This window comes from Cheilinus undulatus, linkage group 24 (genome assembly GCF_018320785.1).
Source record: "Cheilinus undulatus linkage group 24, ASM1832078v1, whole genome shotgun sequence".
In the NCBI taxonomy this organism is placed as follows: Eukaryota; Metazoa; Chordata; class Actinopteri; order Labriformes; family Labridae; genus Cheilinus; species Cheilinus undulatus.
This window is the reverse complement of record NC_054888.1, coordinates 11875888-11891766: the sequence shown is the minus strand read 5'-3', so window position 1 is coordinate 11891766 and position 15879 is coordinate 11875888. Positions and strand designations below refer to the sequence as shown.

The window sequence follows — 15879 nt, the reverse complement described above, 5'->3', positions numbered from 1 at the left end:
CACAAATAAAAATACTAGAAGTTGTCCAAACCCACAAGTAACTCTAGTACTTGCCAGGGTGACAGGCTTTAATAGCTTAGGCATCTATAGTAATGGGTACAGGTTGTATCTGTTGTATACTGCTCACTTTATTTCATAGTTTTAATGTCCTTGCCAAGGGACAACTTGTCTTCTTTTCCATCTTTTTCTTCACTTATAGAAATGGGTGATGAATTAATAAAAAGAGGAGGATGGGGCCACACATTTAGGCCCATCATAGGCCGTCTATTATCCATTTGGCACCCAGCCACAAACAAAGAAGCAGTTGAGTCAGATTCGACAAGAAGCAATCGATCCGAGGAGTGAGTGTGATCAAACTGCTGCCTTCCTGCAGAGCTGACACATGTTGACGCTGGTTAATGAGACAGCGGTGAATCCTTACTATTCAGGATGCTACTGGTGCTCGATCTTACACAGTAAACAATGTTTGTGAGTATATTTTTCATCGCTCTGTGAGTACAGCATGTGTTGGTTTTCCACAAAGATCACCTTTGTTGATATCATTTCTTGTTCTCACGCTCTGAATACACAGAAACTTGTGGTTTTTGTATCAGGATAGAGGGCAGCCCAGATTGTCTGCCAGACCTGATAAGGGTGCTTGGCATGTGACCACAACCACAGAGGGGCCCCAGAGACTCATGGGAAAGATGGTAGCACTTGATGATGAACCTGGAGCTCAGGCTATGTGAAGTGAATGATAATGTAAAGTAACCTTTAAAAGGAACAGCAAACACAGAATAGCACAGAACTGAATTAAACTGCTCAGCTTCAAGGATGGGCCCCATAGATTGCCCCATCATCACAGATGCCCAATCTGGATCCGGATCAGACCAATTTTAGACACCAGGATTGGATCATCCCTAAATAAAACTCTAAAGTATTTTCTCCTAACTCTAAAATGACATAAGCAAATTAATTTATACATTTCTCGCTAAAATACAACCCAAATGTTTAAAGGATTAATTTTGTTTTGTTTTTTTTTTGTCGAGGGAAAGATGCACAGAGGACTAAACCTCAAATTTATGACAAGAAACTGAAGCTCGCAGATACACATCCATTATTGTTTTTTACCCAATTTTCCTATGACAGCAAGTGACTTCGTTTTTTTGGCATCAACCTAAAAACATAAATATGCTCATCTTTATGTGATAACCAGTTGATATTTGGAGATCTGGAAAAGATGGCAGAAATTGAGCCTTTACCACTGGAAAACCAGTGTGGTTATCTTCCAGACTCTGGGACCTTGAAGAGTGGAGAGGCACAGAATCCACATTGCTTGATGTCCAGTGTGAAGTTTCCACAGTCACTGATGATTTGGGCTGCCATGGCATCTGCTGGTGTTGGTCCACTGTGTTTTCTAAAGTCCACGGTCAATGCAGCCATCCACCAGGACATTTTAGAGACCTTCATGCTTCCTTCTGCTGACAAGCTTTATAGAGATGCTGATTTCATTTTCCAGCAGGACTTGGCACCTGCCCACACTGCCAAAGGTACCAAAAGCTGGTTCAGTGGCCATGGTGTTACTGTGCTTGATTGGCCAGCAAACTGGCCTGACCTGAACCCCATACAGAATCTATGGGGTACTGTCAAGAGGAAGATGAGAGACACCAGACCCAACAATGCAGATGACCTGAAGGCCGCTATTAAAGCAACCTGGGCTTCCCTTACACCTGAGCAGTGCCACAGGCTGCTCGCCTCCACGCCACACCGCATTGATGCAGTAATTCATGCAAAAGGAGGCCCAACCAAGTATTGAGTGTATAGAAATCAACATACTTTTCAGAAGCCTGACATTTCTGTGTAGAACATCCTTTTTTATTGATCTTATGTAATATTCTAATTTTTTGAGACACTGAATTTTGGATTTTCTTATCTGTAAGTCATAATTATCAACATTTCAAAAAATAAAGGCCTGAAATATTTCACTCTATGTGTAACAAGTCTATATAATATATGGGTTTCACTTTCAGAAAAGAGTGACAAAAAATATTGAACTTTTTCATGATATTCTTATTTTTTGAGATGTACCTGTATTCAAAACAAGGGTTTCCTGTTAACTACCCTTACAAAATAAGACTAAAAAGTGTAGGTGATTACTTTCTCTATAAAAATTCACAGAATATAGGCATGAGCGTGCAGGTCATCTCTAAGTTTGCCGTTATTTCAGCACAAATCACAGTGTTACTATGATTTATCATGATGTAAAAAGCATGTTTTTTTTTTAGGTCCGTTTGGACTACCAGCAGGATGCACAGACTTCACTGTCACTGGTTGAGCCGATCTAGCTTACAGCCATTTGATTGGTTTTAAGTTCCTTTAAGATAAAAAAAAAATATTCATTATTATGGAAAACTGAGGAAATAAAATTATTGATGTGTCAGTTTAGGGCAGTGGTTCTCAACCTTTTCAGCCCGTGACCCCCGAAATAAAGGTGACAGAGACCTAGGACCTACACTGTACCTGAAGATGGTTGAACACAGCCACAAACATTCAAGAAAAGTCATGTTCAGACAAGGCCGCCCATTAGGGGGGAAAAATGGGAGAGCTGTCTGGGGCCCAGCCAAACTGGGGGCCAACAAAATCATGGTTCATTGTAAAGTTAAGCTGTGGTATTTTATATTTTACCTGAATAATAACCACTCTTATCAAAGAAACAAATTTTAATTTATTTGTGTAGTAAGTAGCCCTCTTAAAAATGTAAATCCTTTTGTTGAAAACAGAATTAAAATACATTAAAAATAGATAAAAAGGGTTAATAATGGAAAAAAATCGGTGGGAAAGGTGGTGAAATTGGATTTTAAAAGTAGCAGAAATGGGTTAGAAATGACAAAACTTATAACCTAAAAAATGGCAAAAATGAGTGGCAAAAAAACGTTGAAATTTTGTGAAATGAGATGAAAATTAATATAAACTGGCAAAAAAAAGGTTAGCTGAGGCAGAAAAAGTCAGAAACTTGCAAAAGTGGGCATATTAAATTTTGAAATTTGGCTTAAAAAGTGGTAAAAGGGGTTAATAGTGGCAAAAATGTGTCAACAGAGACAACCATCGACAGAGAGTGGCAAGATTTGGTTTAGAAGAATAAACAGGCAGAAAAAAAGTGGTGGAAAGGGTTTAAAACTGACCAAAAAATGGGTTTTAAGTTGCAAAAATGTGTTAAAGTTGGCAAAATTGATGGGAAAAAGTGATGAAAACGGTTTAAAATTTGGCAAAATTGTCAGAAGTGGCAACAGTGTAATTTAGAAAATGTTCTTTTTTGTTTAAGGCATCTGGAGACCCCCTCTCAGTGTCTCACGGCCCCCGATGGGGTCCCGACCCCAACTTTGAGAACCTCTGGCTTAGGGCTTCCTTGACTAGCTAATCATCCTAATCTTTATTAAATATGCTGTAAACCATTCCAGCTGTTGTCTCCATGCTAAGCAGAGGTGTAAAACTAATGTTGTCAGCTAATAAACCAAAGCTCTAGTTACACACAAGAATCACTCCTGTGTAAACACTCCGGCCTGTTTGTTGATATGGCGGGATATGGCTTCACTGACGTGAAGACCTTATCAGCCTGACCCTCGCTTTTGTTCTGGGAAACATAAACCCCAACAAAAGCGTTTTAAATTTCACTTTTCTAGGAAGAGATTTACAGCAAATGATATTTAATCTAAAAATCCCACTGCTGCTGTAATAAAGAAAATGAGTAAGTCCTGGATCAAAAACGTGCACGCTACTAAGCTCATTTACAGATTACAAAAAAAAAAGGCACACAAGCACGGCCGGCACGCACGCAACAAACACGCCAGAGCTGCTCACACATACACATGCTGGCGGCTTTATTTAGAGGGCTAGTGCATGATGTGAAGTAAGTGCAAATCGAGCTCAAAAAGAAGTTGGCAGCTTTAATCACTCTGAAACACAAGAGCACAACAAAGCCGTGCATCTGAAAGTCTCATTGTTCACCCCGGGAACAAAGCCGATGTTGTTTAATTGCACTCAAAATAAAACACATTTAACAGTAGCAGAAAACATGATGCAACCCGAAGCCACCGGATCAATTTTCCTGCATCTGTCTCTCAAAAGAATAAAAAAACAATCAAACTGATGCCGTCTCAAACATTTCAGTCTGAAGAGAAGCGACAGGAGAAGCCTGACAAGCTCCACAAGGCCAATTTATAACATTTCACGTCTTCAGATGTCTCTCGGCTGCTTGTTTCTGTGTCTCTCTGTGTGCGCCGACATCCAACAAGTGTGTCTCTGAGCTGTCATTCAAACGAGGAGAAGCAGCACCTCAAATTGACGCCCACACTTGGCAGCACACTGAGGACCACGATCGTTCTCCTCTGAAGGCTTTTTCAAAGGACGAGAACGAGAGACAGTGAGAAACAGCCGCTGCAGGTACGAATCTTCTATTTTTGGCCCTCTAGTGGAGACTAAACTGGATGTTTGAGGTAGAGGAGGAAAAAGGATGGGAATTATAAATGGCTAAATCTTATTTTATTGTGACAGGAGCTGCTTAGTTTATCCACTCTATCAGCTGCAGCAGCCTGTGGCCAGAAAAGACTGAAGTTTCCTTTCTTGGCGGTGTTCAGATCTGGGCTTAGATTCAACATCTTTGTTTGTCTTTTTCCATCAGATTAGACTGTGATAAAATTATAACAGAGGTATCATTTTGGAATATTCTAAATCTTTAAAAAAGACAGCTTTTGAGTGGTTTGGTTTCAGTTTTATTTGACAAAATACTATGAAGCAGAGCAGAGGCTTTCTGAAAGATTGAGTTGCACCATGGGAGTTGTAGGATCCAGCTTCTGCTTCAGTTCTTAACATTTTATAGAAATCTCTTTATTTGTAACTCCACTATGAAATACGTAATAGGACACATTTTGGAGAATCAATGATTTTATTATCTTTTCAGTCCTATATTGCTTTATTTTTTAAATATTCTGACTCTATTTTAGGACTTCCTGTTCAAGAACAGGGCACTGTGGTGATTTTTCAAAACATTTATTTGTGTAAAACTAATGAATCCATATTAATTTGTCTCAGAACAACAATTTTGATTTGCACTGAGCTTTTATCTGCCACCTACCCCCTTTCAACAATTTCAGATATTTACATCAACATAGAAATAAATATAATTTATACATTTATAAATTTATAATTTCTAAACCAAAGAAATGTTTTAATGGTCTTATCAATATATATAATTTATTTTACAGATTATTTTCTTTTAAATGTATGCAATTTTTAGGCTCTAACAGTGAGATCAGTCGTTATATCGCAACCCGCCACAAGGGGGCGATTGATATATTTTAGCTGAGTTTGATGAGTTTGATGCTAATATGTTGTGCAGTGATGAATGAAAAACACAAGCAGAAAAATTGCACTCCCAAAACACCTGAAGCCACAATTTTTTATTGGCAACAGCAGGTTGTTTTTTTTCAAGATTGGACTGATACATTTTTCTTGCATACATCATATTTGTTAATAATGGTTAGCAGGTGGATTTCTGAGAAGTGGATGAAACATAAAGTCATTCCTGATTGAATTGTTACAATCTCATTTATTTTGGGAGTCATTTTAATAACTGTGGGTGGGTGATAGGGGCCTGATGTGGTCGCCAGTTGATGATTACTGCTTTATGGTATCGCTGGTGATTTATTTTGCTCTAGTAGGTCATAAACAGACATCTGTAATAAATTCAGTCTGTTTCATAAGCAGTTACATACTCCTGATAGGAGTTTTCAAAAATGCAAGCCCATTGGGGTGTTAACAAAACATCGACATATTTAAAAAGATTTTTCTTCAATTAATTAATGTGTTCATTTATTTACTTGTTGATCTAGAAATGCATCCATGAAGTAGTCTTTTTGGCTATTTATTTTAATTTTCTGTTATTTATTTATCTATGCATGTAATTATCCATGCTTCTAGTCATTTATTATTCTTATTGATCTATATGTCCTTTTAGTTATTTATCTATGTACTGTATCTCTTAATTTATGTTTCCAGTTATTTATTTATATTTTTAGTTATTTATCAAGATAATTAGTTATTTAAGAATAAGTAAGAGAAGATGGACAAATTGCAAGTTTGTTGTATTAAAAGACCTTTTGAGGTTGCCTTAAATCAATCAAAGGAATGGTAATAAATCAAAATTTCATCCTTGTAAACTTTGGGATATAAACAAACATTTTTTGTAATAAAGTAAGATTTATGTTTAAAGACTTTACAGATCCTTGGAGAAACAACTGATTTGTATTTAAGCAGAAACCTTGTAAATTTCTTGTAAATTCCAGAGCATCATAATAAAACTGTAATAGCTAGCCTTACTTGATTTTTCAAAGCAAACTCAAGACCTACCTTTTTACTGTGACTTTTAAGTAAAATTTCCTTTAGGTTTTATTTCATATTTTAATTTTTAGGACTGCCTACTGTCACTTTGTTTTAGGATTTTAGCCTAACCTCTAGTGTTTCTTTATTCTTAACTTTAAGATATCGTTTCCTCGGTGCGCACACTCCTGCGTGTAAGGGATCCTTTATATATATGACACATCTGCCAAGGTATGGACTACTGAGCGGGGAAGAGGATGGGGTTACTGGGTGGGTTGGTGGTCCGGTGGGGGTTGTGGTCTGGGGTGGGTGGGGGGGCGTGAAATAATGTATTTTCTTTAAATTGGATGTTGTGAGTAAAGCACTTTGTGCTATATTGCATTGTATGAAAAGTGCTATATAAATAAAGATTGATTGATTGATTGATTGATTGCCTGTTGATACTGTTATCACCTACCTTGTTTAATTGATCAAATACTGTTGTGATCATGATAAAGATTAACAATCAGAAAGCATAAAACAGTAGTTCAAATAGGGACAGTTTCTGTACATTACTTGCACACCTCCTATTATCAATGACTGTAGAGCATAAGCAGGGCATTAATTGTGTCAGCCCTGTTTATGGAGTAGATCAGTAAACGTGTAGGAGAATTACAGTGGGCGGTTTAATGATAACTGTTGAGCCACAGTAATCCCAGGTTGATCTTACAATCTACAGTGCTCAGGGAGAAAGTGAGCCCACAACACGCCGTCTTCACTAGGAGGGAAGACTGAAACAACATACACATGTGCACTGGGGTACTAGCTACCTGCTCTACACTCTGTGGTGTTCAAACATGTCAGTGATGAAGATGTTAGAGAGCTGGCAGTTACCTCGGCGGTGGTATTTTTAGCACACGCACACACTCCCAGGTGCACAAAGTAAACACGGTCGACACCGTCAGCTACCACAGGAAGCTAACCTTTTCATCCGCCAGCTGCTTTCCGAATAATTTATCAGGCAGGCTAAAACACAAACCGAAGCTTCTAAAGTGAGCGTGATTAGGTGTCAAAGAGGGAAGTCGGCTCTTTTAATGAGCCCGAGTTATGGACTTTTTTTCTCTTGCTCTCTAGAGCTCATTCATATTGCATCAAGCCAATTAACAGTCATAAGATGAGATTAAAATGTTTTACTGCCTTTTAGAGGGCTGCTATCTGTTCGTGTTCAAAATCAAATGTTCACGTTTATCAATATAGAAAGATTTCCCTTAATGTGGCTGTATTGATGAGCTTAAATCTCTTAATTTCAGCAGTAAAAAGAAAGATTGGTTTATTTGCGGTGCTTAAGCCTAACAGATGCTGCAAAATATCCTCCTAATTCTGGAGATTTCTTACAAAGAGTTCAAAAGAATTCCCATCCAATTATTTTAATGGTTTATATTTATAAAAGACTGGAATTTATGCACTTGCATCACAAAAAACAAACACTTTTGAGCTCTCTTTTTAAAATTAGATTTTTGTCTGTTAAGAGAATTTATGAGTTTCAGCTGTCATAGGTCCTACCTTGATGGCTGTGTGATGTCATCGCTGACAGCTCTATCAGGTGGCTGTCCAGGCAGTGCAGCAGGTGAGCACCCAGGCTCTGTGTCTCAACCGTAGAGCAGATGTGTGTCTAGTGCAAGTGCGGCTTTGATTCACAAGGTGCAGTCAGGACGGTGCACACAAACTGTGGTTATCTGTGTTTGTTTTTGTGTTTTCAGGCTGCTTCAACACTCAGGATGGTCCCTCAAGAATCCCTCAATGGTGGCGGGAACAGGAAGCTGACATCCAGCTGCAGCATCCAGTCCCCAGGAGGCTTTTGATTCGCTGCTTCAATCAGAGCGGTGGCTCGCTATCCAGCTCTGGTACCAACCTATCAGTGTGGAAAAAAAGGAGGAATATGTCACTACTTTTTTTGTAGAATATTCTATCTGATTTCTGACACAACAATGCCAGTTATCATCTGATTTTTGTTTACACTGATTCAAAATCCCTGCTTAAGTTAGAAAGATCAATACATAAACAGTCTGAGAAGAAGGGGAGCTGGCAATATAGTAGCATTATAATAATTCATGCATTTCACCACATACACAGTGGCCATTTTTAACAGATGTCATGAACAGAGTGGGAGCGCTAGATGATTTTTTAATGATGTACAGCTGTATTCCAATTTGCATATCATGTATAGTACTGTAAAGAACTTTGAGGTATGTTTGGGCCAAAATTGAGGCTGGAGTAGGACATAGATGTGGCGTCTAAGCCACCTCAGGGCACCATCAGCCAGGAAGGAGGATTGGCACAACCCCGATCATGCACTGGATGTCCTTACATATTACCAGGGGCATGGGGAAATAATCTGTTTATTTAAAAAAATAACAATTTCAGCAGTTTTAGAGAACGGTAAGGGGTGGATGTGGGAAATAAGCATGGTCTAGGGCAGTGTTTCCCAACCATCTTTCCTTGTGCACTTGCCTATAGATACTAGGGCTGGCAATTAATTGCAAATTAGATTAAATCGCAATATGGCCTGCTGCAATATTTCTTAAACTTGAAATATGTCAAAATACCAGTTTAATAAATCCATTGTTTTGCCGCAGCAGAGATTTTATGCACATTATGCAAACATTCAAGTGTCAGTTTTTTTATCATGGTTTACAAAAATCCTCCTTTTTGTGTTTTATTATGTTTTTCTTGAAAAAAAAAAAACATGAGTGACATAAAAATGATAATGCCCTTATAAAAGGAAAATGACATCACGTTTGCAATACGAGCAAAAATATTTTGCTCAATCTGTATAAAACTGATGAAGCATAGCGGTACTTCACAAAAGTCATACCCCAGCTGCGATCAGCTGGTTCCCAGCCTCACCTCCTCCACCCCAGCTGCCTCCTTTATAGCTTAAAGCTTGTTGCACCCCCATATTCAGATTCATGCTACTATGGATTGATTGCTTTGAATACACATGGTCTTTTTATGGAATTATTTATTGCTTGAATTTGGTAAAAATACAAAAGATTAACCCAAGAATAATCACATATTAAATCGCAATCGCAATATTTGGGGGAAAACAATCGCAATTAGATTATTTTGCAAATTGTTCAGCCCTAATAGATACATGCAGAATCTGGATAAAGTTAAAATTTCATGATTCAGCTGATCAGCAGGGAAATCTGGATGAACTTTGAGCCTAATTTCAAGTAAAAACAGCACACTTGATGTCCTCCTTGATCCAGAAAGTGATACTAGAAATCCATAAGGCTTCGCTGATGTTAGCTTTAGATAACCAACAACATAATTCAATTAAGCATTCAGTTTACATTACAGTTGAGGGTTGTCAAAACGTCCTTTACTTTGATTGTTTCAGTGCCTTGCTTTCAAAATTCAGGTCTCTATTCCTTTTTTTCTAGAATTGAATCAACAATCAAAAATCTGTCATCATCACAACCCTTTAACAGTAGTGCTGGATTTTATTGTTTCCTTATTGTACAATGTCAGATAATCTAATGGTAATTTTAAAAGTGATGGATACCAAATATGTGGTTTGAAACTTAAACATGGCCAGTACCCTTCCAGGTCTTTCCTATTCACTGTCTTTCCAGTTGCTGATCAATCAGAAAAGGCTGAACCTTACAGCTCTACATCATGAAAGCACTGGAGCTGAACATCATGAGAGTGACATCAGGAGAAAAAAGGCCAATATGGTAAAGAATTTGTCACAGGCTGATATCAGTCTGTTGAAGGATGGGAGTGTAGAGTCCATCAGGATGGCTATTATTGTCTCACACGCTCAAAGCTCATTTTCCAGTTATTTATAGTATTGATCTTCCAGTGGTAACTGTTGACTAAAGTCTAAGATTGCACTTTCAGCACAGATCTTTTATGTCTTGATTATCTATAACTGTTAAAATAGCACTGACAGTTTTATGTCCACAAAAGCAATTAGATTTTAATTATGAATAATCTAACAATGCAAATGAGGGTTATTGGGATGATGAATGAAGGTTTACATGGTTGTAATTAATCAATATAAAGGAAGCTTTATTAAGAGGAAACACCTTGTAGAGCTCCAGGCAGACAACAAAAAGGAGAATGAGGACTTTTAACCAACATGGCAGACTGCTCTCACTTGATTTTGGAAAAGAAAATCTGTTCTTCCTGCAGGTGAGTCAGTAGCTAAACCACATATAGGGATGAACTTGTACCACTTTTTCAAACCAAGCACATTTGAGTTTTCACTGTTACATGAACACAGTTCTGTTTAATTCTCATCATGTGTTTCTCACCCCTCCCCTTGACTATTTAGTAGTACATAGTTTGTAGTGTGTTACTTCTGACATCCTCATTTGTTAAAATATCCCCCAACTGCAGGCATGACGCCAACTTTGCCACAACTATTGAGTCAGAAACATTCTGTTAGGAAAATGATACACAGAACAGTTTCTAAAATGTTTCATGAGTGCACGTAAAAGTTCTTAGGCACCAGTACCTGATACACGTATCCACATCTGTGCATCCTCACAAAAAAATGTAGCTAGCTAGCTTGGTACGTCTTTTCCTGATGATCATTTTTCAGGGGTTGCAGTGATGTCTAGCCAAAGACAGAAAACAGTATTTAAATGGACACACCTGGACTTGATACTGGGTTATTGATTTGATAATTATGATGCAATGCAATGCAACACAATAATGTCAGTGTTAGTATACAACACTGGATATTAATAGTGGACACAATACAACGTGCAACAACACTTTACAGCAATGATATATTATTGATATGGTACAATACATAACAATGCTACAGGATTAGGGTGGTCCTGATCAGCATTTTTGGCCCCCGATCCACTTTTATCTACCAATTCTAAGCTCCGATCCCATAATCCTATTTGCCTAGATTAGAGTTTCAATGGTTTTTGTTTACAACAATATCTTAAGTAAATAGAAAAACTACTAGATGTCATTCCATTTAACTCAGCACAGCTACCATTGCTGTAAAACACTTATAACCAAATTTCTACTCAGAATGGTGTAATAGCTCTGTTTCACTTTAAAAATTGGTCAAAAATAAAGTTACATATCAACTTAGTACAGTCAGACTAGAATCAAAAATCCGCTTATGGGGTCAAAACAGCTGACAGACCTGAGCGGTCACAAAAAACATGACATGAAAAAAGTGAATTTAAACAACCTCAGCTCCATTTTAAAGTGGTGTAGACTTTAATAGGATCAAGACTAGGGGTGTGAATCTCTCCTTCTCAAGACGATTTGAACTGAATCTCGATTCATGGACTACGATTCGATTCACTGATGATTCATTAAAATACAGATACATCCAGCTACCTAGCCTAGCAAACACCTACGGAGAACGTTACTCTCGTTTAAAGGTAAAAGGTCACCACGGGTCACATGAGATTATAGACGCTAAGGTAGAGCATGGCAGAATGGGCAAGGAAGACAAGCAGCAGAGCCTCAATTAACCGATCTATAACGTCAAAATCGGTCCAAAGACCGGTTCGTGCCGCATTTTACCGATCCAGGGCTCCGCCGACTGATGCACTCAGACGGCTGACGTCAAGATCAGTTAACCGATCCATATCAGATTATCTTTACACCACTAATCAAAACAAATGAATCAGACAGATCCAAAACAACAACCCCTGATCAAATGGAGCAGCTTAATCTGAGATACTAACCAAAACACTACCACTGCAGTAAAACCTGAATATCAAATACAATCCACTTTTGTTATTACAGTGATATTTCTAAAGTACAACTGGAGCTGCTTCAGAGCTTTTTCCTCCGTCACACTTACTTCTTTACCCACTGTTACCTTTACATGAAGTGAAGGTTCTTGTTTAGGAAAACCAACATCACGTTCACATTTTCAGTGATGTTTTGTTGTTTTATTGCTCTCTCAAGGGTAATTATTTTTCCTCTTAAAGTCCAGAGTTTGTTGCTTCAGTGTAGCAGCCTTCTCGTCTGTTTCTATAGTGAAGTCACAGTACTGTGATGCATGTTTAGTTCTGAGATGTTGGATCGAATTAGTCAATTGTTTTGCCGTGGTGTTACACTGTTGTCGCTCTAAAACTTCAAGTATTTCCATACCGCTGACATCTTAGCCATAGGAGTGCTAATGTTGCTAGTCTTGCTGCTGCTCTGTTGTCTAAAGGCCGGCTGAGACTACACGATTTTTTCACAATGGCACCATGCCAGTCTATGCGACCAAATCTTGTCCTGTCTTGGCAGCCTGGCCACACCACAAGAGTGATCCCGACCACTCACCGTATGCTGACGTCAACACCGTCTCCGTGAGTGAGTGCGAGTTCACAGGTTGTACTAATGTACACATTAGTTTAAGGGCATAAAAGGGGATAAAAGTGGTAAATCTTGTAAGTGATGATGCAAAGATAATGAGCAAATGTTCTTCTGTTGTTAGACGTCAGGATTCACGTCGTTAACGTCAGGTCAGGGTGTCAAACTAGACACTGACATGCTGGTCTTGTTGAATCGTGGTCGTGGAGTGTCTCGGACTCGTCATTAATTGCGTCACACTACAAGACCGTTGTCGTTCCTGATGCTCTAAATCGGGCCAAAGTTTTGACGATGAGCTGCAACGTTGCAGTCGGGTTTAAATCTGGCTGAATTCGTGTAGTCTGAGCCGGCCTTCACTCGTGCGTTTACGGCCCGCTGCAGAATTTGCTCCGTTAACAACAGCTGATGTAAATGATCAACTAGGCTGATCAGATCAAACTGACAATTACCAATCAATTAAAGAACAGCTCTGATACTATACACGCAGATCGGGACACCCCTGAATAGGATAGGTATGATATTTAAATGAAAGCAGACAAACTGTTCAGACAGGTCTCTCTCTCTCTGTCTTTTGACTGCAGCAGTTTTTGGTTTAAAATATGACTGATGAAAGTATTTAGAAGTTTCAGTGCTTTTTGATGCTTTTGATCATTAAAATAATGTTGATCGTCTGATTTTGACCCCTATTCTTTGTATTGTGCTGAAATACAACATCAAAAATGACAGATTCTTATGGGAGCAGATAACCATCCACTGAGTTGCCAAGTATTGATTTCTATGATCTTGATTTCATAGTGTATTACGGGGCTAATTATAGAATCCAGCTCCTTAAAAATAAGTTTTTTCTTTTAAGTAAAATCCAGCTGCAATGCAGATCTGAGACCAACCTCTAAAACTCGATACAACCTCAAGTTCGACCTCGAGCTTACTCTGCAAGAAGCTGAAAACCAGTCAGGCAATAAATTGCTTGTCCTGGAGAAAGTTTTTTTGACTGGGGTGCTACAACATTGAGAAAAATATGAAATAAAGGTGATGAATTACTTTAATATGGAAAAGGCGGAACAGCAGTTGAAAATGTGAATTTTCAGGATGGATAGCTTTGATTTTGTTTATCTGTTAGAGGTTAAATATTCTTTTTTTGTTTGTGTTGGAAGTCACTAATTGATCTTTTTATGTTTTTTTTTGAAAGATTGCTCTTTTCTTTGTTTTCAGAGTAGCTTGAATTCCTTGAGCCTGGAGCAGTAGTGTCAGATGTAATCAAGGCTAGTGCCCAAAGCATCAAGTCGACTTTACCAACACAGATATAAGGGGTAAAACTGCCCGAGGGTGAGGTGGGTGGGGGGGGGCAGCGGCAGCGATGGAGGAGGCATGGGGGTAGCAAGCGTGTTCACGCCCATGTGTGTGTGCTGGCAGAGGTCTCAGAGGTCTCCTGAAGCAGGATGGATGCATGTGTGTCTGTGTGGCTCTGTGTGTGCAATTAAGGGGGGTGGGTCTCAAGACAAGAGGGCCAGACAGTGCAGCCGCAGGACAAATTGCCCCCCAAAAAAGTCGGTCACTGCACAGTGCATGCACACTTGCGCTTTGTGATGAGGAAAAAAAAAAAAAAAAGGCAAGGCAAGGAGGGGTAAAAGGAGGAAAAAGGGGAGGAGGGGGTGGGCTGTGGACGTGTGTGTCATTGGGAGTAGCTGACACTCCAGGGGGGCTTCATGCAACACCATTCTCCCGGGGCATCTCAGCAGTCTCGGGAGGGGTATTCATGTGTCGGCCATTGTCCCTAAAAAGAGCTTGTTTGATGCAGGGTGACAGATTTGGGGAGACATGCCCTGAAGACAAAACTGGGGGAATAATAAACACACAGACCTGGATAATGTTATCATAAGGTTAAGGGGGGAAATGCGCCAAAATGAACAAAAAAATAGGCTGTTTTGATTCAATTTCTCATCACTTAAACCTAGCATGTGCTTTGATAGAAGATATAGCTGCTTGTCATAACAAGGTGGGTATATTCAGTTAGCTTAACCCTGCACTCCGCTCCAAACTCAAACTCTCTCTCATATCTAACGACAAAAATTCACATTTTCTGACTCATACTTCCTGTTACAAGGCGTTTAGCTCGGTCGAAGACACTTTAAACCAGCCGTAATGTGCTGCTTTGATGTTGCTTTAACAACCCGTACGCCCCCATTCACAAAAAAAAAGATTGACGCATGCAGAGAATTACCACCGCCCATCCCGAACCATTCACACACACTCAAACACACACTTACGCAGGCCTGTACCTTCATTTTACGCATTTTTCTCCCCAACAACACAGCTACACAGCGACAGAGTCGTGTTTGCAGTATGTATATTGCAATAAAGCCTAAGGCTCGGCCGTGCACTAAAAATAGCACAGCAACAATCGGCATAATAAACATCGCCTGTCCATTCCCCCTCCCTCCTTATTGCCTACACACTTCCCGCCCGCTACAGTGCAACAAACCGTGTGGAAATTTTAGCTAAATTGTCTTACGATGTGGAGCCATTCCTGCCAGAAGTAGATATAACTCATGTGAAAAAGCAGGCGTGAAAATGCAACCGGGAAGCCTGAGCCGAAGCGGAGCGGAGCTGAAACTTCAGCCGGACATTGTTTTGATGAATCCTGTCTGTGCATCGCATCCTTGCCTGAATATCAACATCAAAGCGGCGCAGCTCGGCTACACACTCACCCTGCGAGCACACAAAAGCACCAACAGCTCACCTACACGGGCCAGGAGGAAGCCAGGAGTCCCAACATGTGTCCCTCAAAGCTTTTATTCCTCTCCCATGTTAGACTCTGGGGTTTTTCTCAGCAGAAGGGAGGGGGGGGACGAAGAAATTCATCTCCTGACAGATTCCGCCATACTGGATTTTTGTTACAGCCACAGCGTCACATGGAGCGCCCCTTACTTTTACCAGGGGCGGGCTTAGCCTGATGAAAATGTGATCATCTGCCAAAACACAGCGTGATAATATGTGGAAATATATGTAAGAGGTTGGAAAGAGGGTTTCGATTATTGCTGTTACTACTAAAGGAAAAATCTATGGGCGTGCCCTATGTTATAACCAGCTATAAAAGTAGTAAACACACACTAATAACAAAAAATACTCATGAGGAAAGTTTATGTTTAGAGCAAAAGGCAAATCAGAGTGCTTCACAGAGTTAAAAACATAAAATGT

General features: G+C 39.4%; 1 protein-coding gene across 3 annotated transcripts in view; it reads right to left on the bottom strand.

Annotated features, from left to right (window-relative positions):
• LOC121506247 (histone deacetylase 4-like) overlaps positions 1-15554 on the bottom strand; it is a 98696-nt gene extending 83142 nt beyond the window's left edge. The window contains exons 1-3 of one of the 3 annotated variants that reach the window (XM_041781961.1): positions 15422-15554; positions 10859-10960; positions 7897-8245 (exon numbers count right to left, since the gene is read on the bottom strand). In XM_041781961.1, the coding sequence (XP_041637895.1) occupies positions 7897-7918 (22 nt within the window). In that variant the 5' untranslated portion in view covers positions 7919-8245; positions 10859-10960; positions 15422-15554. The remainder of the gene's footprint in view (positions 1-7896; positions 8246-10858; positions 10961-15421) is intronic. The other 2 variants (XM_041781959.1, XM_041781960.1) reach the window with 2 other exon arrangements.
• Positions 15555-15879: the final 325 nt, after the last annotated feature.